At 53.4% G+C, this 20,444-nt stretch overlaps 6 protein-coding genes across 6 annotated transcripts; 4 read left to right on the forward strand and 2 right to left on the reverse strand.

Moving 5' to 3' along the window:
• Positions 1–906: 906 nt before the first annotated feature.
• On the forward strand, positions 907–3,228 carry GLOTRDRAFT_120125 (3-oxoacid CoA-transferase). Its single transcript, XM_007865370.1, has 10 exons — positions 907–1,180; positions 1,242–1,265; positions 1,318–1,407; positions 1,458–1,512; positions 1,570–1,896; positions 1,950–2,010; positions 2,066–2,486; positions 2,541–2,599; positions 2,660–2,723; positions 2,782–3,228. Exons 1-10 carry the CDS (start codon positions 994–996, stop codon positions 3,069–3,071), a joined length of 1,578 nt encoding a protein of 525 aa, XP_007863561.1. The 5' UTR covers positions 907–993; the 3' UTR covers positions 3,072–3,228.
• A 218-nt stretch (positions 3,229–3,446) lies between these two features.
• Positions 3,447–6,069, forward strand: GLOTRDRAFT_110159 (uncharacterized protein). Its single transcript, XM_007865371.1, has 3 exons — positions 3,447–3,829; positions 3,891–4,791; positions 4,843–6,069. Exons 1-3 carry the CDS (start codon positions 3,600–3,602, stop codon positions 5,776–5,778), a joined length of 2,067 nt encoding a protein of 688 aa, XP_007863562.1. The 5' UTR covers positions 3,447–3,599; the 3' UTR covers positions 5,779–6,069.
• A 215-nt stretch (positions 6,070–6,284) lies between these two features.
• GLOTRDRAFT_137100 (uncharacterized protein) lies at positions 6,285–11,313 on the forward strand. The gene is made up of 10 exons (XM_007865372.1): positions 6,285–6,414; positions 6,485–6,637; positions 6,691–8,290; positions 8,343–8,492; positions 8,545–9,646; positions 9,704–10,222; positions 10,276–10,493; positions 10,557–10,748; positions 10,858–11,085; positions 11,133–11,313. The coding sequence occupies exons 1-10, from the start codon at positions 6,362–6,364 to the stop codon at positions 11,259–11,261; spliced, it is 4,344 nt and encodes a 1,447-aa protein (XP_007863563.1). The 5' UTR covers positions 6,285–6,361; the 3' UTR covers positions 11,262–11,313.
• Positions 11,314–11,458: 145 nt separating this feature from the next.
• On the reverse strand, positions 11,459–13,833 carry GLOTRDRAFT_35829 (APC amino acid permease; the record flags this gene model as incomplete). Its single annotated transcript, XM_007864670.1, has 13 exons — positions 11,459–11,761; positions 11,818–12,108; positions 12,172–12,193; positions 12,242–12,306; positions 12,359–12,441; positions 12,501–12,608; positions 12,661–12,723; positions 12,789–12,865; positions 12,924–13,025; positions 13,092–13,215; positions 13,348–13,489; positions 13,546–13,600; positions 13,655–13,833. 13 exons carry the CDS (start codon positions 13,831–13,833, stop codon positions 11,459–11,461), a joined length of 1,614 nt encoding a protein of 537 aa, XP_007862861.1.
• A 2,637-nt stretch (positions 13,834–16,470) lies between these two features.
• GLOTRDRAFT_12654 (uncharacterized protein) lies at positions 16,471–19,235 on the forward strand (the record flags this gene model as incomplete). Its single annotated transcript, XM_007864598.2, has 5 exons — positions 16,471–17,324; positions 17,377–17,454; positions 17,580–17,715; positions 17,785–18,191; positions 18,242–19,235. The coding sequence occupies 5 exons, from the start codon at positions 16,471–16,473 to the stop codon at positions 19,233–19,235; spliced, it is 2,469 nt and encodes an 822-aa protein (XP_007862789.1).
• A 397-nt stretch (positions 19,236–19,632) lies between these two features.
• Positions 19,633–19,978, reverse strand: GLOTRDRAFT_126863 (uncharacterized protein; the record flags this gene model as incomplete). The annotated part of the gene is made up of 3 exons (XM_007865373.1): positions 19,633–19,779; positions 19,845–19,901; positions 19,958–19,978. The coding sequence occupies 3 exons, from the start codon at positions 19,976–19,978 to the stop codon at positions 19,633–19,635; spliced, it is 225 nt and encodes a 74-aa protein (XP_007863564.1).
• Positions 19,979–20,444: the final 466 nt, after the last annotated feature.

Here is a 20,444-nt window from a genome sequence, read left to right on the forward strand (position 1 = left end):
GGAACCTCACGAGGCAGCGTCCGATGTCGATGACCAACCTGATCGTGGACACAACAACGCAGATGAAGACGCTGACATGGAGGATGGTCCCGAGGTCGATTGGGAGGACCCCAAGACCATGTAACTCGCGCGATGGGCTTAGAGAAGGACTATGAGTAGTCCTTGGAGGGCGGATGTAAGGATACGCACCCGCGCTCGCTACCGTATTCGGCCAGTAGATTCCTTATTCGGCTACTCGCTACTATATTCGGACTCTAAGCTATACGGCTCCTTCGGAGCCTTCGAGTTAATCCTCTTCGCATTCATTTCGTCTCTTCTCGTATTCTTCTATTTTCTGTCTCTATCTCTTCTATTCGGTACATGTAATCTCGTAGTATAAAAGCCCAGCCCATGTACCTCATACCTAAGTCTTTTTCGAACACGAATCTCTTGCTACTCATCCCTGTGAGAGACTCGAACGTTGAAGACTTTCCGTGGTGTCGCTTATCTAATCAGCGACCTCACACTGATATAGTCAGGTGTTCTACTAGACACATGTATACATGTACATCATCCCTCGTCCGTCTTGCCTAGCAAGCATACACATGGTTTGATCCCCACGCCCGTTGAACACCGTTCTATACCAGCCGTCCGGATGCTATACGGCGTTTAGTAGGAGCTACAACCTGGCTACGAGTGAGCCTTCATCGACGCGTCGCGGACTTTCGGCGCGCAGGGCGCGCTTCACGTGACTTGCGACCAATGAACGAGGGTATGACGGCATCTCTTTGCGCCGCCCTGCACCCACAACTGCAGGGGACGGCAGGACAGCTTCATCCATGACCCGCACCGACGTCCTCGGCTGGACCGTGTAAACCAAAGAACTCTGTGGATATTATAAAAGGCCAGGGCGTGGCTAATAAGACCGCTTTGGTTATCAGCACGGTCTTCCGATACCCCGCACGACCCCATACCCCGCCCCGCCCTGGTTGTTCTTGGTTCTTGACCTCTACCATGCTCGCTTTGAAGGCGGCGTCTTGTAGGCGGCTGCCTGCTGTGCGCGCGTCGCGCCTTACATCTTTGCGGATTAGGTGGTACAGTACCCCTGTCGAAGCCGCGCTGCCCAAGAAGAAGAAGGTCTGGGACTCGGCAGATGAGGCAGTCAAAGATGTCAAGTCGGGGGACATGATCCTGAGTGGAGGTACGCTTCGATAGGTGTTCTTGCTGACTGCGGCCTTATATAACCATGCGTGCGATGTTAGGGTTCGGTCTGTGCGGTATTCCAGGTGAATAGCGTTCTCTGATAGCTGGGTTGAAACCCCATTGAGCATATAATAGAAACACTCTTGGCCGCGCTTTCGAGGCGGAAGGAGGTCAAGGACTTGACAGCAGTGTCTAACAATGCTGGTCTTGGTGAACACGGTTTAGGTGCGGCTCTTTGACCAGAGCGCTAGGGATGTGCTCTAACGAGTCCGCAGTGAAACTGTTATCCAGTGGGCAACTGGATCGGTTAATCATATCATATCTTGGATCGTACGTACAAGGCTATGACATCAGATGCTTGGTCTTCTAAACTGATGAATCCGCCAGTAACAAAGCCATCGAGGCTGCGTACTTGAATGGGGAAATCTCCCTGGAGCTAGTTCCTCAGGGTACTCTGGTAGAGCGGATGCGTGCGCATGCCGCTGGTATCCCTGCTTTCTTCACCCCGACTGGTGCTTCGTCGCCAGTGGAGTATGGCACTATCCCCATCCGGTTCAAGCCCGGTGGAATGAAGAACGGTGTCCTGATCACCGGGAACAAGAAAGAATCAAGGGAGTTTGGTGGTCGCAAATACGTCATGGAGCCTGCTATCGCCGGAGATGTCGCCTTCGTCCATGCTTGGAAGGCGGACGAAGTCGGTAACTGTGTCTTCAGGTAGGTTTTGTGGGTATTGCTGGATGAAACTCCGGATGAAACGTCTGTCTCAGATATGCGGCCAACAACTATAATGCGATCATGGCACGGAACGCGAAACTGACCATTGTTGAGGTAAGAATATTAGGCTGCGAACGCGCGAGCTGGCCTGACCGAGTATCCTTCACAGGCTGAGCACATCGTCCCCGTTGGTTCTCTTTCGCCCAACGCTATCCACTTACCTGGTATCTACGTCGACCGGATTGTCCCTGCCACGGAACCCAAGGAGATCGAGATCCTGTCTCTTGCACCGGATCCCAATGCACAGACCGAAGACTCCGCATCGAACGCGGCGAAGGCAGCAAAGGATTTGCGACACAAGATTGCCAAGCGTGCTGCTAAGGAATTGGGTGATGGCTTCTACGTTAACTTGGGAGTCGGGATGCCCACGTTGGTCACCGAGCACATGCCCCCTGGTGTCAACCTCTGGTTGCAGAGTGAGAACGGTATCCTCGGAATGGGTCCTTTCCCGACCAAAGACCAGGTTGATGCCGATATCATTAACGCTGGAAAGGAGACTGTTACCTTGTTACCCGGCGCTTCGGTCTTTGGTAAGGCGCGATTTGGTCTATCCTATGTTCCAGCCTTCTGACGACTTATACCAGATTCTGCTGAGTCCTTCGCCATGATTCGTGGTGGGCACGTCGACGTCTCCATCCTTGGTGTAAGTTGGCGCATTTTCGCCGATGGCCCCGAATTCACATTCTCGACTTGGCATTTGTAGGCTATGGAAGTCTCCCAAGCTGGTGATATTGCCAATTTCATGGTCCCTGGGAAGCTTGTCAAGGGTCTGTCATGTCTTGCGCGTGTGACTCCCTCCCCGATTGACGCTGACGGGATTCATAGGTATCGGTGGTGCTATGGACCTCGTCTCGAACCCCGACAAGACCAAGGTCATCGCTGTCCTTCAACACTGCGCCAAAGACGGCACGCCAAAAATCCGCAAGGAGTGCACATTACCACTCACTGGCGCTCGGGCAGTCAGCCAGATCATCACAGAGATGGCAGTCTTCAACGTAGACCGGCAGAAGGGCAGCCTTGAGCTGATCGAGATTGCTGAGGGCCTGACATTAGAGGAGGTGAAGGCGAAGACGGAGGCCGAGTTCACAGTCAGGGAGCCCCTAGGCCGGTTCTAAGGAGTTAGCATCTGCATGGCGTCGAGCATCATTAATCCTTGTATTTATTAGCATCATCCACTTCGATAATGAATCGTGTACTTGTTAAATTCTCGCAAAAGGGTTTGCGCAGCTGCGCAAAGACCGGAATGATGACTGCAGTTGATTTGTCCACCCGACGGGGACTCTTCGTGTTTCATCCGCATGGTGGTTGTTACCACGGGTTGCCAAAGCAGACGACGCTGCTGCAACGCTTGAAGCACTTCCGGTTAATAACTTATCGTCTATTACCGACCGCTACGCATGCCAGGCTGCCTTTCTGCTCTGCTGTAGGCTATAGGAGAAGCTGCCGACGCTGCAGCGTGCATAAGCTACCTGCTATATATATCCGACCCAGCCGAAGAAGGTGAACGCTTGAAGAGGGCAGCTTCCTCAGTATCACCTCGGCCAGCGCTACCGGTGGAGTCTCTACCACGCGTTCGACGTTGCAACGCCCGCCAAAGCTTCTCTGCTGTACGCCCCTCTTGAGGGCACCCAAGTCCAGCTGTCATGAGCTGGTTCACGTCGCTTTTCTCGTCGGACAGCTCCCGCCGAAAGAACCAGGCCATGTCCTCGACGCATGAGGCTTTCTCTCTTCCGACATCCTCGCCCATTTTCCCCAACCATCCAAACTCTCTGGGAGGCGACACGCCCTACACGCCCGAACCCGAGTCCGCGTCGAGTCCGTATACGTACCCACCCCCCTCAGCCGGAAGTATATACGATTATTTGCCGACGTCGTATGTCCATGTTTCCGTGCAGGTAAACAAGTGGCAGCTCGTACTGACACTCTTGTTACAGTGCTGGTGGTTCACGGTCTCGTCCTGCTTCCCTTTTGCCCATTCACAACAAACCATTGTCCCCTTTGCCACCCTACCCTCCATTGGCGCAGACATGGCATCGACTCCAAACGTGGCTATCGAATGAGTACCCTGAGTTGGGGGATACATTGAATTATGGCATCCTACCTCAAGACCTCGCTCAAATAGAGATGCAATTTGGATTCGAGCTTCCAGCGCCCGTCCGAGAGTCGTATCTCGTTTGCGACGGACAAGAGCCGGAATCAGCCGCAGGCTGCTCCGAGGGTCTCTTCTTTGGCTTGACCTTGCTTCCTCTGGAGGAAGTGCTAGAGGAGTGGAGGTTTTGGCGAGACGTGGACGACGACCCTATGACCGGCGCAAACCCGAAGTTGCGGGAGGTCATGCATTCAATACCGCCAGGCTACGTCCGGAAGGAATACTCTTCCAAAGGCTGGATACCACTCGTGGCTGATCGAGCTGGCAACTATCTGGGCGTGGACCTCAACCCCGCCGAAGCAGGCTCTGTGGGGCAAGTCATTATATTTGGTCGAGACTTTGACACGAAAGTTGTCATGTGGAGAGGGGATGGCTCCAGCGGGTGGGCCAAATGGCTTGCCAGCTTTGTCGAAGAGCTCGAAAGCGGGGAGGGCTATGAGCTAGGGGCCGCGAATGATGGGAGCGAAGGTAGCGAGGACGACATTGGGTACGAAAGCTATTTCTACGGTGGCAGCGGCCGTGGTCAAGGGGACGTAGGAGGGGATGCGGGCTCCGGAGGGCTACGCCTTACCGGGGAGTACAGAGGGTGGAATGTTTTGGAAGCTTGGGCAGATCGTAGTGTCAGAAAATGGTTGGAGTCTGGTCTGGTGACCGAGGAGACTCTCGTGCCGTCAGAAAAGGGCAAGGTAGGCTATATTTGCCTATCGTCAAATCTCGCGATTAATGTATGCCACTAGCGGCGAGAGTCATTTGTGGAGTTGGCGACGGTCAGCAAACAGTCGGACGCTGAAGTCCCCATCCCGGTACTGGCGGATATCGATGAAAAGCCAGAGCTTGGTCCTCTGACGGAGAACAGCGCTGAGGGCACGGATAGAAAAGTTGGACCTCGGCAACCTTTGCCTACTATATCCGTTACCAAACCACCTGCCCCTCGGCCGGTGGACCTACCGACACAGGAGGATCTAGTGACCCCTTCATCCCCAGATTCAACTCCCTCATCACCCAGAGAGGGTGATTTGGAGAGCGGCGGTAATATGATGAAGGAGGTAGAATTACCTCCGCGGGAACTCGTCACACGGACCCAACCTTCCCCTTCGCAAAAGCCGGTGGCCAACGGGATACAAGAAGCAACTCTGGTGCCTTTACCTACATCGCCGTCTGGCTCATCTCCCGGTGCTTCGTCTGGCACGACACCACCTGCTCCTTCAGGAGGGATGTCGGACATTACGGATCTACTCGCGGACTCTGCCCCCGCGTTAAACGCTCAACCTATTGAACCTGTTTCAAGTTCTCCTAGTAAGTCTCCTGTCAACAAGCCAGTCCCAAGTACTGCCAGTGCGTCTGCTACGACTCCCGTAGCCGAGGAGCAGCCCGAGTCAGGCGGAAGCGATGATAAGGATGAGACTGCGACCATTAGGCTGGTGGGCGGAGGAGGTGTATCCGGGACGAGCGATGAAGTGGTGTCACCTCCCGCTGATGGAGATATCCCGGATGATGCTGAAACTGAGGGCGCCGAGCTGGCTTCTGTGGTTCCTCCTTCTAATGAGGCATCGACTCCCAGCGAGAAGAAGGGGCACGCGAAGAAGAAGAGTAGTGTTTCTTCTGGGTTGAAGAAGTTTGGAGGAGGCAAACGGAAAAAGGACTCGAAGAGTAGTATCAAGGACGATCTCTGATGATACGGTGCGGACGCGGTTTGACTATATCTATCTTTTGTGGACGTTGGACACCTTCCGCACTGGCCCCAGTCATCCTCATTCTTTTCGTGCCGTTCTTTCCTGTCTGCCTTCATCCTCCCCAATGTACCATCTGCATTCCACGTCTTTTATACCCATAACCACGATTAACTGCTGTCGTCTTAACTATTTGCACGCTGCTTGGGTCAGACGAAGGTGGGCGAGGAGACAGCCTTTCTAGAGACGTTACTCGACATCATACATTACATTCCTCTTGGATCAATATATCCCTGTTCAATAATCGTACATTGGTTTGGGCGGACATGCAGCAGAATGTGCCCGGCTCAAGACAGCTTTCAAAGTTGCAGCCCCGGCCTCCCAGGCGCTCGCCGGGCGTACCTACCATATCTGGTAGTAGATGAATGACGAATCTTGAACCGAACCGGTCCGAGCCACTACCTTTCCTTCGCGGCCACAACCTGCGCTTGTGGCACTGAAGGTCATCAATTGTCGAAGCCTTCGCGTGTTGAAGCCCAGCAAATCAATATACGAGACACGTTAGAGTGACCCCCAGGCTGCAACGATGGCGGCGTCGTCCGTGGACGTGCGTGTTGAAGAACGAGTGGCACAGTTAGAGTGCGTAAACGCCACTCCTCCCCCCTTGTCGCAACACGTACAAACCCGATTACTTTACTTCGTGCTCTAGAGCAATCTCACAGCGTCGGAATGAGCTCCTTCGACAGATGTACTATCTGCTTCGCCGACGGAAGGATGTTCACGCAATGCTAGAAGCGACGGAGGACCACGATGACGGTGTTGACCTGGAGGCTTTCTTGGATAGATTTGACTTGAATAAGCAGTACGTTGGACCCGTCTACTATTCATGTATTTACTTATGCCAGCGTACCACAGCCCGGAAACAGGTGGTATTGAGAATCTCGCCGAAATTGACCTCCCACTGGAACCGCTATCGCCCCGAGAAGATGATCGGTCTGGCGACGATATTCAGCCTGCCACGGACGGGGACAATCCGTCACTGAAGGCTGAATCAGATGGTGATTCCGACTCTCCCATGTCTGAATCGCCCCTTTCGCCCGAGCCTAAGGATGGACAAGAAGGTCCTACCGACGCCCAGATTGAGGAAGACTTACAGTATCCAGAGTCGCCTGTGGAAGTCAGTAGAGCCGAGTCGGAATACAGGACTGCTTCTCCTGCCTCTCCTGAACATGATCGTTCTGAAGCCACTGCACATGACGCAGAGCATGGGCAGGGCTCCTCTCCTGCAAGTGAAATGCTGGCAGAAGACGTCCAAGGAGACGAAGACGACGACGAACGAGACGAGTTAGATCTGATCAGCAATCGCTCCTCAACTTCGCCATATCCTCAGGCTTCGGTTGCTCATAGTGGTACTCCCCACGCACGGCCTACGTCGGCAGACGAGGAGCCATCCAATGATGAAGAGGAAGCGGATGGGGAAGAGCTTACAGCCAGAGAACAGGAAGTTGATGAACCAGATGAAGAGTCTGAAGAAGCCAGAGAAGACGAATGGGAGGCTCTAGGCTTCAACAAGCATCTTCAGGAAGAGGATGACAGCGATGCCGATTCGAATGCAGATGAGAAAATCGTACCAGAACAATCGAATCCGCGTGAAGCGCAAGAGAGGCTGTCGAGAGAAGACGATGGCCGGATTTCTGAGGTCAGGGGAAGTCCTGAACATGAGCAACCCGCAATGTCTACTTCGCCGGATATCTCAATGGAGGTCGTGGAAGAGAGGGCTTCTATCGACACGGAGGACCAACCAGCGACGGACAAGGCCAGGTCGGGAGAACTACAGGCTGAGCAGCAGACGACCCTCTCTCCCGAGCATATCGAGGATTCGCAGCAAGTTCCGAGTCTGCGGAGGGATGCGTCACTCGAGAATACGGTGCGCGAAGCTAGAGCCGCATACGTTCAGCTTGCATCTCAGGACACCAATATGCAAGGAGTAGTGGGGAACATTGACTTAGATCGGAAGTCCGCTGCTCCTTCAAGCGCAAGGGAGACTAGGGATTCCTCAGGAATGTTCTCTCCTCTGAGTTCCGATGCTCAAACGCCGGAACGTGCGGATACGCACAAGCGCCCTTCTCCATATGTCATCCCTACTCCTTCGTCTCCCGTCCACGAATATCCCGCCTACGATTTCACTCCCTTGTCACAATTGCAGGAGTCTCCCTCCGGACGCTCAGCTTCGGCTGCTGGACATGGGCCCCGAGTGAACCCATGCTACACCCTACCCCCATTGAAGGCCCTGCCCTCGGAATTCAATCGAAAGGGTAAAACTCTCAAACAGCGCAAACGTGACAAGGAGCGAGAAAAGAGTGATAAAGGTTCGGAACGAGGAGATGGCAAAAGAGACGGGAAGGACGACTGGATATCCCTTGGAGCAAATCGATGGGGAGCCACAATGCGCGCAAATCCGGTGTGGAAAAGAGTCTCCCGCGCGCAGAAGTGTCTAACTACTCGAGAGTGGAGTGTAGGTATCACTGCTTGTCTCAGTGTCCGCCTAGCTAATCGAGGCGCGTCAGGTGGCTTACACAGAGCTGCGCTTTGTCCGAGCCCTAGACCGGGTCGAAAGCCTGAAGGATAAAGGGAAATGGAGCTTTAGGCAGCCGAAAAAGCAGAGAGCCGTCGGTGTTACGAATAAGACCCATTGGGATTATCTGTTGCACGAAATGGTTTGTTCAAACACTTACACATGGGTTGAGTTCTGACCACTTATTCCTCTAGCAATTGATGCGCATTGATTTTCGCGAAGAACGAAAATGGAAATATGTTCTAGCGTTCGAACTAGCTTGTGCGGCTGTCGATTGGCATCTGGCTGGAAGCACTGAGGAAAGACATAAATTGGGTATTTCGGTTTATTGGAGACGACCCGCACCACAGCAGGAGACGGAGCCTCAGGGTGAAGTCATGGAGCCGGAGCAAGAGGACGAAGATACGCAGCAAGACGCTAGCAGCCCCGATGGCAAGAACCCCATGTCAATGATAGACTACCCATCATCTGAGGCATCTGATGACGAGCAAGAGCAAGATAATGATCAACAGGAGAACGATGTTATCGACGACCTCGCCGGTGACACTGCTTTCCAAGATGTTCTCCGAGATCTGGAGCAGGACAGACTCAACGCAGATGCTGCAGATGCTGTGCCTAAGGTTGAGGACATCGAGGACCAACACATGATGTCTTCCGATCCTCAGGAGAATGGAATGGACGCGTCGCGTGCGAAACTGATGGAAGGTGATGCCGCCCCCATCAAGGCCGAAGAGGATGCTTCATCCTTGCCTAATCCTGCATTGAAGACGGGGGCTTCAGATCCGGTCCTGGGCTCTCAAGTGAATATCGGAATGAGCACTCGTCAGGCCTCTAAGCCTAATCCATACAACCCGTTAAGAGACAGCATCATATACTCCGACGCCACCATGTTATTCTTGGACCTCAGCGATGCTGATGGAGTCGGAGAATTCGCCAACTCGGGTTCACAGCAGGATCCACTAGATGTACCCCGCCCCCCTCCAGATTTGTCCGAGGTATTTCCCGAGCTTCGCCCTCTCGAAATGCTGGACCCGCCATCGAGTGCAGCCCCTGTGGTCGAAGGGAAAAAGAAAGGGGACAAGAAGGAAGACCCGCACAAGAGAGTTGACGACACTAATATAACGAAATTAACGCCTGTCACGCAATTCATGCAAGTTAAACCCACATTGATTGGGCCTGCCCAGCCCTCTAAGAGGTGGAGAAAAGGAAGATGGCTCCCTTCAGAGGAGCCTCTTGTTCTCCTCGACCTGGATAATACTCCTCCCCGTGTTCAGCCGGAAAGGATGCCCCAAAGTGGTATGCGCCCGAAGTTGGTCCCAGAACTTGCCGTAGTCCTGACGTCTCACAATACAGGGCTATTTGTCGGGCATAAGCAAGCCAATGGTGAAGGCCCAAGCAGAGAGCATCCTATGATGCCCCAACCACCTAAAGACGCGAAGAAGAGGATTCTCGAATACCCATGGACGGCCCCCGAGGATTCACTTCTGAAGTCTCTCGCCGACAAGTTCCCCAACAACTGGCTCCTCATTGCCGAATGTTTCAATGCTTCGCGAGTGACGTTGAGTACTGATAGACGGACTCCCTGGGATTGCTACGAGAGGTGGTCGACGAAATGGGGTAGTGGCACGACCTTGAAGGAGGTAACGGAAATGCCTCCTCCTCCCCCACCCTCTACTCAAGGACAAATGACCACTCGGGGTGTGAAACGATCTGTGAGCGCCATGCAAAGCCCTAGCAGTCCTAGTCCATCAAGCATTGCGCCAACACCAACAGCACTCAATACTGAGTCTCGTAAGCGTCGCAGACATCAATTGATTCACGAGACCATGCGCAAGGCTGCCAAGCGACGCGAGGTAACCATGAAAACAACTGGTAAGCACTCCATGCAGCCGTTGCTCTAGCACTTCTAACCCGAGACTCATTAGCAGTTACCCAGCGGAAAACCACCGCGGTCCATGATACTCATGGTCAATACACCAACCTACCGAAGCACACACCGCTGGAACTCAGTCGTAAGAAAGCCGAGAAGGAGGCTAGAGCAAGCCAGGAACTACAGTTAGCTAGGAGGCAGGAGGAGATTACCAGGCAAGCGCAGCTTCGTAACCAGCAGGCGATACAGGGAGCCCAAGGTGTCCCGAATATGGTAAATATGTGATGCTACAATATTTCCATGCATGAGGCGATGATCAGTCCTCCTTGCTCTTAGCTTCAGCAGGCTCAGATGCTACAACAGCAACATAATGGTGCCGCTAGGATTGCGAACGGACTGGCTGCTCCAGCGCTGCCCCAAATCCGTAATCAGGTCAACATATCTCAGCAGCGCTTACCTAGTATTAATGTTCCAAACACTCGCCTGTCGGAACAGCAGATGGCGCAAATGCAAAATAATGCTGCCCAGGCATGTCCTCACTTAGCTCCTTCTCATTGCCGCTGTTAATATCATCACATCTGTGATTACTATCATGTTTGCCGTGCATTTTCTAAAATTGGGGGCCATCTCTTTGCAGCAGAATTCTCCCCCTCGCAACTCAGCCACGCCGACCAATCCGTTTAATCCCCCTCGTCCGCCGTCTGTGCAGCCCCCACAAAACACGATCCCGACAATGCAAGGTGTCGCACCGAACACCATCCCGCGACCCCCTATGCCCAACCCAAATCAGTACTACCAGCTCCAGGGTGCAACTTACGGGAACGATCCTTTGGAACATGCTCTACGTATTCAGAGTATGCAGCAGGTGTGTTCTGCCCTTTAGATAGTGTCTTGTCCCTGAAGCCTCGAAAGTACGCCGCTCGATTCCATGCATTGCAGGCCCAGGCCCAGGCACAACAAGCGCAGAACGCCCAATCAGGAGGAACTCAGAACAATACGCCTCAAGCTAATCAGCAGCAGCCAACGTATCCTCAATCCTGAATTATTGCACGTTTTATATTATTCGTGGGGTTAAGCATTATTTCTGACGAGCATAGTATGTGTACGTTTTGTACTACGTAAGATTTTGCTTAATGGCGAGTTTGGCCTGACCTTGCAATTGGACACGTTCCGCGAAGAAAGTTGCAATTATTCCATTAAGTGAGGCGTTGCGGGACTCGGGACGCGTACATAAAGAATCACGGCGCTATGTCCGATGCCCTTTTCTCCCGAAGCACCTCGGTCCCTTCGCCACTATGCGATTCCAATGCGTCATCCTTTGCATTAGGATGTTTCTCTACGTTGGCAATAGGTCCCTTGAACCAATACACCCCGCCGTAACCAGGAAGATAGTAATATATGAGGCATAACGCCATCACGCCGCCGAGGACTACCACAGTGTAGTTCATATCAGCTTCAGCTGGATCTGGATCCGTTGGGAAAAGGAAGATGACGATGCAGAAGGACATCCACAATACCGCAGTGAACGCAACTGGGAGCCCCTGCATGCATGAACGAAAGTTTAGCGGATGTGAGTATCTGAGCGAAGAATACAAACCCATGATCCCAGAGTAAACGGCCCAGGCCTGAAGCCGTTCTTGAATGCATATCTAGCGGTGATAGGTATGCAGTAAGCGAGGTACTGCGCCGTAACACAGAGAGTGAAAACGGCTCCGATAGCCGCGGATCCTGCGAAGGAGAGTAATCCTAAAGCAAGAGCCGCGAACGTGGTGAACCATACACAGTTGACCGGAGTCAGAGTATATGGATTGATACGGTAGAGATATCGGGAGAAAGGAAGGGCGCCGTCTCTAGCGAACGCAAAGCTCTGCCGAGATGCAACAGTGAGCTGGGCATGATATCCGTTAAGTAGCATCCTATGCGGGGAAGGGAGGGACCAAGGCACGCGTACCACACTAGTTCCCATCAGGTACCTATGATTTTTCAGTGTACGACCACCCATCAAAGAGGATATGACTCACTGGAGTGCTACTATTATTGCCCAGATGGCTAAAGTCCCTTTCGATCCGAAGCTATTAAAGAATATCTGGCGGATTATCAGTGAGCACCTACGGCAGAGACAGATTAAAACAGCTCACCGCTGCCAATGGCTGTCCGATAGGGCTGCTGACAATACTCTCGAGATCCGTCCCCATGCAAAACGTGATCGCAACCGTAACACCTGCCCGGAGGACCCAAGTTAGGTGGCCTTGTAAGTTTGCAGTGCAAGTGAATAGTTACCCCAGCCAAGGACGGCCGCGATCATGTTGGCAAGGATGATTGCCCACGGAACGGCGATACTTGCATTAGATGCCTCTTCACTGATGTGAACACAAGAGTCAAAGGCACCTGATAGTGCTCAGGACCTGCTGCAAGGAGGTTACTGCATTTTCTTTCTTACCAATGGTCCACAACGGAGCAAGGAAACTCAGCACGAAAGCGAAGCCAGCTGGCCAGGTGGTCACTGCGAGGAAGTAAGCAAGCAAACAAGGGATGCAGGATGAATGTACTTGCAATTTTGGAAGCCACCGAAGGCAAAGCTGGCGTCGTTCATAAATTCTGACGGGGTAGCAGCAGGAAGGGCGATGATTACACCCAGGATCACGCTTATCACACCAGTCAGTCACAAGTAGTCGCACCTGCGCCTAAGAGCGCGCCACCTACAGGCTATTCAATATGACATATGGCGTCTGCAGTCTCGCGATAACTTTTGTCGCGGAACTGCATATTGCCGCTTGTGTGAGGAGGACGGCACAAAAGCAGCCGCTGTATTTGGGCCAATGGCAATGGGAGCATGTTAGTTTCGCTTACCTCTGAAACAGCTAGACTCACAATGTCTGGCCGGTCGTGGCAACAAATGTAAGATTGGAGCCTATGCTTGCCGCCGCCATAATCTGCACTGCACATCCCCACGCTACGGACGCAACTGCGCCAATATTTCCGATTGTGTTCGCATCTGTCATGCGATGTTAGCAGGTTGGTCAACCAGCAATAACCAAGTCCATGCGAATGATACTCACATCCCACTGAGATTGTCGTCAGCGTGTCAGTGAGCGACGGCTGGTTGCATCTGAGGGCTAATACTCACCTATCCAGCACAGTAAGTACCGCCAACGTGGCGAAGAGAAGGTAAAGGTCCAATAATATAAGCCTCCGGAAGTGGGGGCAGCAGATGCAAGCTCTGCCATAGCCAGAGCCATGAGGAACAGAAAGATGGTGCAGACTGCCCACTATACGCAAACGGAGAATCAGTCAAAGCGCAAAGGATCAACCTGAGGGGACTTACGCCCCATATCATAGAGACCGGGCCACCGTTCGGGATGGCATACACTAAGACAGACCTGTTGACGCCCAGGTAAGTGGTTTGACATCACGTCTTTGCCAACATGTCATACGCGATAGAAGGTACGACTCCTAGGATACTAAAGGCGACACCGAAGAGTTCCAAAGCCGTAAATTCCCGCTTGAACTCCTGCTTGTAGCCCAAGCTCTCGAGAAGAGCATCATCGCTGCTTTTGGGACCTCTGGATTGAATTGGCACCTCTGTGACGATGGTGCTATCAAGCGACTTCATGGTCGATTTCACGAGAACTCCGGTAGCCTAGGGAAGGGGCTGACAGACATCGAACGAAACTTCCCCCGGCTTAGATATAGAAATTATCAGGCTTGCATGACGATGGCCTTCCTTTGCGATTATGCTTGCGCACCCTGGGAAACGATAATGCAGATACGCAACGCCCCAATCTGCATCCAAACCCCGCGCAGGGGCGAGGAAGTCAGAACGGAGACCCGATAGGAAGCATACGAGAGACGTTATCGCACCTGATTGTAAGTATAGCACAGCATTGTCAAAATCTGGGCTTGCAGGACTTCTCTTCTTGCGAATCCCATCCGCCTGATATCCGGCGTCTATGCTTGTTATCTCATGGGACGGTCATGGCGGTATATGAGATTTACGGTGGGTCGCGATGAACCCATGCAGTCTGCGGACTGAGCGCAGTCATGGAGAGGTTATCAACTGTTGACTTGGAACCAAACGTAAGACGCCGAGACACTGGATACGATAGAGGCGGAACAAGAGTAGCGCCTTAACCCACAATCAGTTGGTCAAGGAGGACGCAGGAATGGCAGAGCGCTGCAAAGAATAGCATCCGACCAGTCATGGCCGCGCAAAGCCAATGTGACTTGAGCAGGGGCGATCCCTCATCCTATGTAAACACCCGAGGATGCTTGTAGGAGCCAAGCGATCGGGTGATAACAGAAGATGAAGAAGGCCGAGCACGGAATTCAGGATTAAATAGCGCGTACTGAACGGTGGGCGCTGGAGGAGGTAACGAGCCTCAGTTGCGGCGAGGAATAGTCAGTGCACAAGGGGCACTTCAAAGTCCTTCAGGTCGCTAGCAACCTCACCAGCAGACGGGGCATAAGCATGTTAATCGCGTCTGGCAGAGGTGTAGATCGTCTTCGATGGTCAGAACAGGATCGTTTGAGAAGCACGGCAGTCAAGGGGATCGAGCAGGAGTCAAAGAATTCGTCGAACTGAGCTGCATGCTTGCGAGAGCTCCTGACGTGTGCAGTCCACATCGTTACCATGGGAATCGAGCCTGAGGACATGTCGAAATGTCCTTTGATTATTACTGCACTCGATGCCGGGCGTCGACAGGGGACATCGAACAATGTGTTGACAGTTATCACGTCAAGTTCAGTTACATCTTCTCAGACCATCGAGAAGGTATGTCATTGATCCCTGTCAACTTGAACAGAATTACATTACGCTCCCGATCTATGGGCGAGATTGGTCATTGTAAGGCCAAAGGCTCAGAGGATGGGGTAGAAATCCAACAAAGTCTGCCGTCCTTGTAGGCACGGAAACAACAGAGCATCTCTGTTGAGGATAACGTTCACGACAATGTGTATCTCATCCGACATCGCCGGACCGAGAAGATCGCAGTGCATTTTACGGCTGCCCGTCGTCTGACGTTACTTCTAGTTGACCAATGCGTCCCCGAGTGTACGCTGGGACGAGAGGCTTTCGCGACATAATTGTTTGATCTCGCAGCATCCGTGGGGTTCAATTCAATAGCGACAGGCCAGACTGGATGCGCGGGCAGGAACGCCTGAGTGAACTTCAATGCTCGATTCGGGGACCCGGGAAAGCAGCGGAAGAAAAGAACCGGACCTGCGGGCTTCCACGAGCAGCCTGAGACTAGGTTTGAAGGGGCATAGCCAAGTGTGGTAGGTAGGATCAAACGCAAGTGCAGCATAGCCGGCCTCGAGGAGGGAGACATAAGCCGTCTGGCGTAGGTTGCGAGTTATGCAGGCGCTGTATAAACTCGAGGTTATGCCTCAGTTAGTTGGACTGGTGGTGGAGCGCCAGGGCGGACGAATGTCGACATTGAGACATAGAGAACGAACATTTGACAGACACAGACAGGTCTATATGACAGCAAGGAATGGGAGTACCCTGCAGGAACGTATACAAAGGCTTCTGACGGACATGACAGACCGCTGCCGAAATGAGTTCATGGAGGATCTCCATCGCGACAAGTACGGTGATCGCATGGCAGTGGATGGCAGTTAGCTTGCCGTTTGGCGCGCGGCGGTCAGATGATTTTGGAAGGCATGAGGCATGTTTCGGGAGCTCTGTGCGAGCAGATGCGGCTTTTACGTGTAGAGAAACAGGGAGGACGGCGGTGAGCTCTTGCAGAAAGTACGCGAAGCGTTGCGGGGACAGGAAGCGTTGAGGCAAATGGTTAGACGTTTGTAGAAATAAGGATTCGAGGGAGACCGGCGGGTGGCGCGGCAGGGGCGAGAAGACGGGCCGAGAAAGGAAAGGTAGCCGGGAATAGGGGGTGGCTCGGCGACTGGCAGCTAAAGACGCCCTCAGTCGAACCTGTCTGCGCCCTCTCCGTCCTCTGTTTTTTGGCTTTCACCGTCGCCGCGCAGGGCAGAACAGTCGCCCGTTAAGGTTTGTGTTCCATTGCACACAAAACCGCGCGGACATTTCTTCCATCCGTAAGTCCTTTCCGTCACTTTATAATATCCCCCTGCCTTTTTCACCGTGCGTGCGACCCCGCACCATCGTCGTCCGTCCTTTCCCCCTTCCGAGCGCTGACCCTTTGCCATGTCGCGGCTCTCACAGGACTCGTCCAAGACCCTCCGCAAGCCGCCTGCCGTCACCGTTACGCCCCCCTCCAACACCCGGGCAAGCATGGCGTCCTCGCGCAACTCTGCAGGCCCCAACGTCGCCTACGACCCGCTCCCCAACGTACCCGACTCACATCTTGACGTCAATTACGACGAAGACCCTCGTTTTTCAACGGCTCGTTCCCTCTCCTACCACACACCCGAGACGAACTCTGCCGACCTTCCCGACAGCGGCTCATCGCCGCCCGTGGCGCGCCCACGCTTCATGGGCGCTGCCTTGGCAGGCGAGACAGGCCACAGCCCGCGCGACTCGTATGCGTCGTCCAACAATACCGGGCCTTCATATGCGGGCTACGACAATGATTCTTCCGTGTTTGCGTTGAACCCCGACGGTCGCCGCGATTCAGGTACCCCTGTCCCTGTGTATCGCGATGACCCAGAGGGAGACCGAGGGACACCAACAGATCCGCAGGGCACACTTGCGAGTCCACAATACCTCGGAGAGAAGCATGCGCTCTATGATGCCCCTCGCAAGAGCTCCAGACGGAAAATCATCATCATCGGCGCACTAGTTGGTCTTGTTGTGATCGTGATCGCCATTGCTGTCCCCGTTTCGCTTGCAAACAGAAAATCAAATAACAATGCCGCAAAGAGCTCCGGCGGTGACCCCGCCCAGCCGGGCGAGACTACCAGTGCGGGTGGGAACGGGAATGGCGGTGGAAAGACGACGCTGGCTGTTACTGGCGGTGACGGCAGTAAGGTCACGACGGACGATGGGTCCACATTCACGTACTCGAATTCGTTCGGTGGATATTGGTACTATGACGAGAACGATCCTTTTAACAACGGCGCCAAGGCGCAGTCATGGACACCAGCACTGAACGAGTCCTTCAACTGGGGCATCGACAAGATTCGTGGGTGAGCGCATTCTGCTGGGTGCCTTTGGAGAGAGACGCTGACGAAGTGGTAGAGTGAACCTCGGCGGATGGTTAAATACTGAACCTGTGAGTCTTCCTTCGCACCCCTGTCATCTACCTTGGAGCAGGCGGTCCATGATTAGAGCGCACTATTGACCTGATCCTTCTTATCTGCCCTGCTGTAGTTCATGTTAGTACCTTTTCCATTATCCAAAAATATCGTCGGAACCTTAACTCATCGTCTTCCTTCTTCCAGTGTGCCTGCGCTCTACGAGAAGTACGTCAACAGCACGACGCCAGCGGTCGATGAGTGGACACTCAGCACCAATATGGCTGCGGATACCGCCCATGGTGGTCTCACACAACTGGAGGACCACTACAAGACGTTCATTGTGAGTTGATCCAGTGCATTGACGTCAGGAACGGAGCGTGGCATGTCTAATTTTGTATGCGTATTTTAGACTGAGCAAGACTTCGCTGAGATCGCTGGCGCTGGTCTCAACTTCGTCCGGATTCCCCTCCCATACTGGGCCATCGAGACTCGTGATAACGAGCCCTTCCTCGCAAAGACTTGCTGGACGTACTTCCTCAAGGCCATCCGATGGGCGCGCAAGTACGGTATCCGTATCAACCTTGACTTCCACGCTCTTCCGGGATCGCAGAACGGGTGGAATCACTCTGGCAAGCTTGGGTCGATTAATATGCTGAACGGCCCCATGGGCTATGCCAATGCGCAGCGGAGCTTGGACTATATCCGGATCCTTGCTGAGTTCATTAGCCAGCCGGAGTACAAGGATGTCGTGGTTATGTTCGGTATTACTAACGAGCCGCAAGAGAGTGTTGTTGGTGTGGAGAATCTCAGCCGATAGTGAGTGCATGTTGGATCTACACTGTACAGTGCTAATCTTTGGCCTTAAGCTATCTTGAGGCGTACAACATCGTCCGCGAGGCTAGCGGTGTCGGCGAAGGCAAGGGACCCATGATCTCCTACCACGATGGCTTCCAAAGTCTCACGTCCTGGGCGGATTTCCTGCCGGGCGCCGACCGTATTGCTCTCGATTCTCATCCCTACCTCTGCTTCGGCGGTCAGTCGGACGCTGCGATGTCGACGTACGCCAAGACTCCTTGCAATACCTGGGCAAACAATTTCAACGAGAGTATGTCCGCTTTCGGTCTGACTGGCGCCGGTGAATTCAGCAACGCCGTCACCGACTGCGGCAAGTGGGTCAACGGTGTGAACCTGGGTGCGAGGTACGACGGGACGTTCACGGGGAACTGGCCGTCGCAGGGCAGCTGCGACCAGTGGACGAACTGGCCTGCATGGGACGATGAGATGAAGCAGGGGATGATGCAGTTCGCCCTCGCCAGCATGGACGCTTTGCAGAACTGGTTCTTCTGGACGTGGAAGATCGGCAATTCGAGTGTGACCGGCAAGGTGGAGAGCCCTGCCTGGAGCTACCAGTTGGGTCTGCAGAACGGGTGGATGCCCAAGGACCCGCGGGTTGCTGATGGCACCTGTGGGAACACCGCACCCTGGCAGCCGCCCCTCAAGCCCTCGCAGACGGGTGGCTCCGGTGCTGGGCAGATCCCCGCAAGTGTGTCCTCCAGCTTTGCGTGGCCACCGACTGTCATCAGCAACGCAGGTGCTGTCACTTTGTTGCCTTCGTATACGCAGACCGGCTCCATTCCTACCTTGACGGCGGAGACGTTCTCGTCGGCCAAGTCGACGATCAGCGCTGGGAACGGCTGGGCGAACTCCGCGGACTCGGCGGGCATGTATGTGCCTGTTGCGACGTGTAATTATTTGGACCCTTGGATTGGGGATGCCGCTCCTCCATCGCCGCTGTGCTCTGGCGGCAAGCGCAAGAGAGTGGCCGTGCCAGAGCCTTTGATTACGCCTCCTCCCTCATAAGGGCGTAGGTCATTTGCGGCGGTAGGCCGTAAGACTAGCGTGATGTGTTTATGCAACTCTTACAGTCCCGGTAATCTGGGTGGGCAGGGTAATACCGGTCTGCTTCTTCTCTGACGATATTCCCCTACCTTACGGACATGGACCCTGCTTGTGGCAGTTGTCTTGGACATTGTTTATTACTTCCTCCCTATCGCTCCAGCTGTACCAGAACATTGTCTTCACGCCTTCACCGTCGTCGTACCGACTTCTTGTCTGTCATTACTAGCCAGTTTGTCCTTGCATCGTCTCTCGCATCACCTTACGTCTCGTTCACTAGTGGCTACAGTACAGCAGAGTGTTTGGTTTGGTACACATAACGTACAACATTCAACATTGACCTTGCTACTTGTTATCAGGATTAATGCTCGCCGCTGGTGGTGGCGTAGCGGTCTTCGAGATCTTCTTGACCGCCGAAGCCCCCCTCGAAGTCGTGGCTCTGTTGCTTTTTGGCGCTCTCTTGGTTCTGCTGTAATTCCTGGCGGATGGCTTCTAGTTGGGCCTTCTCCTAAGGGTTGATTGTAAGTGTCCCCAGTTGCTGTTGCAGTCTGCATGAGAGCTGGTACGGCGAACCTTGTCATTGACATAACGGCTCTCCTCGGCCTGCTCTCTCGATTTCCAGGCCCCATCCTTGCAGAGAGTGGGTAAGGCGCATCTCATAAATGGAACCATGGATTATTGCTTACTTGCGCTGTCGTTCCGGACATACTTGAACAATTTATAGTCGATGATGGTGTTCAGTACTTGGTACTTACAGTCGACTCTGTCTTAACCCATACCTGTCATAACCCATAACCTGTAATAACCCATAGGTTTTTGGCTTCCACCGACATGGTAGATAGTAAAAACCCATAAGTCTGCCGTATCCCATAACCCATAGCTTTCTGAAGGGTCATAACCCATAAAACAACCTATATTAGGAAGGTACAGGTCTTCCTTCTCACGAGAATCTGGACCATCTGAACCCTTAATTTTTGGTTCTCGTGGTATTTCAGAAGATAACCCATACCAGACTCAAGATTCCGTATCTAAACGGTGTCATAAACGACGTCCGGCCTATACCGGATAGGCTGTCTGTCACGTGTACTAGGTAGTCACACAATGTCACACATTCTGGTAACCCATAGTCTGCAGAAACCCATAACTTTTGGGTTCCACGACCCGTTATGGGTT

The sequence above is a fragment of the Gloeophyllum trabeum genome (genome assembly GCF_000344685.1).
Source record: "Gloeophyllum trabeum ATCC 11539 unplaced genomic scaffold GLOTRscaffold_00003, whole genome shotgun sequence".
Classification (NCBI taxonomy): domain Eukaryota; kingdom Fungi; phylum Basidiomycota; class Agaricomycetes; order Gloeophyllales; family Gloeophyllaceae; genus Gloeophyllum; species Gloeophyllum trabeum.